This window comes from Myotis brandtii, unplaced genomic scaffold, assembly GCF_000412655.1.
Source record: "Myotis brandtii unplaced genomic scaffold, ASM41265v1 scaffold786, whole genome shotgun sequence".
Taxonomy (NCBI): Eukaryota; Metazoa; Chordata; class Mammalia; order Chiroptera; family Vespertilionidae; genus Myotis; species Myotis brandtii.
Window position 1 is genome coordinate 400197 of NW_005371157.1, and position 1097 is coordinate 401293.

Here is a 1097-nt window from a genome sequence, read left to right on the forward strand (position 1 = left end):
GCTGGTGCACGGGCAGCGATCAATGTCGTGACTCGGCCCCTCCCCACCTGGAGGGCCACGGTTTTCCGCTGCGCGGCCAGCAGCAGGGAGACCTCCTCTCCGGCCAGGGCTCCCTCGTGGGGCTCTGCGGACTCGCCCTCGTCCCCAGCTGCGTCGTCCACCGCCTGCTGCTCGTCCCCCTCGGGCGCCTTGTCCTGGGCGCGGTGGGGGGGCTTCTCCCAGCTGCAGTCATGACAGGGGCGGGGTCAGAGTCCCTGTGGGAGCCACTGGTCTAGTCACAGGCGTGGGCACGGAAAGGGGCAGGGTTGGGTCTGCTGTCTGACAAAAACTGGAAAAAGTAAAGAGGTGAATGGCCCGGCCGGTGTGGCTCCACCTATGAACCAGGAGGTCACAGATCGATTCCCGGTCAGCACACATGCCCGGGTTTCAGGCTCAGTCCCCAGTAGGACGTGTGCAGGAGCCGATCAATGATTCGCTCTCATTGATGTTTCTATCCCTCTCCCTCTCCCTTCCTCTCTCTCTAAAAATTAATAAAAACCGATTAAAAAGAAGAAGAAGCAGTGAATGTTTGCAGTATGATCACCGAGCAATTAAGCACATGACCCTGTAGCCAGCCCGCCCCTCCCTCCTGGACTCCTGCCCCTGGCCCTCCTGCCCCTCCCCCCCAGTCCCTCAGCTGTGAAACTGCCCCCTGGGCCTGGTGAGCTCAGGGCAGAGCCTGGGCAGGTGCCGCCCGTGAGGAAGGACACGGGAGCTGCGGCTGGAAAGGGCGGGAGTTCCTCGGAAGCAGGCGCTTGCGCGGTTAAGCGAACAGACAGAGAGGAGGAGGGAGGACGGGAGAAGACATGGACAGATCGCAGCGTGCACACGGGTGCCCGGTGGCCCGCTCGTCCAGGCCACTGCGGCGATGCCGGGTGTCCCAGTGTCATTGCTAACTATGCCCCACCTCCCATGCCTGTCCAGGTGACAAAGCACAAGGCCGGTCCAGCTCAGGCAGCCTGCTCACTGCGGGTGGCGGGAAGAAGGGCTGGGCCGTCCGGAGAGCCGGCCGGTGGACGGACACTCACCCTCGGCCAGCCCCACCCCTGAGCCTCAGC

At 63.8% G+C, this 1097-nt stretch overlaps 1 protein-coding gene across 1 annotated transcript in view; it reads right to left on the minus strand.

Moving 5' to 3' along the window:
- The window catches only part of LOC102261744 (kinesin-like protein KIF19), a 19652-nt gene that overhangs the window by 132 nt on the left and 18423 nt on the right, over positions 1 to 1097 (minus strand). Inside the window, exon 15 of the mRNA XM_014530984.1 lies at positions 48 to 222. Within this exon, the coding sequence (XP_014386470.1) occupies positions 48 to 222 (175 nt within the window). The remainder of the gene's footprint in view (positions 1 to 47; positions 223 to 1097) is intronic.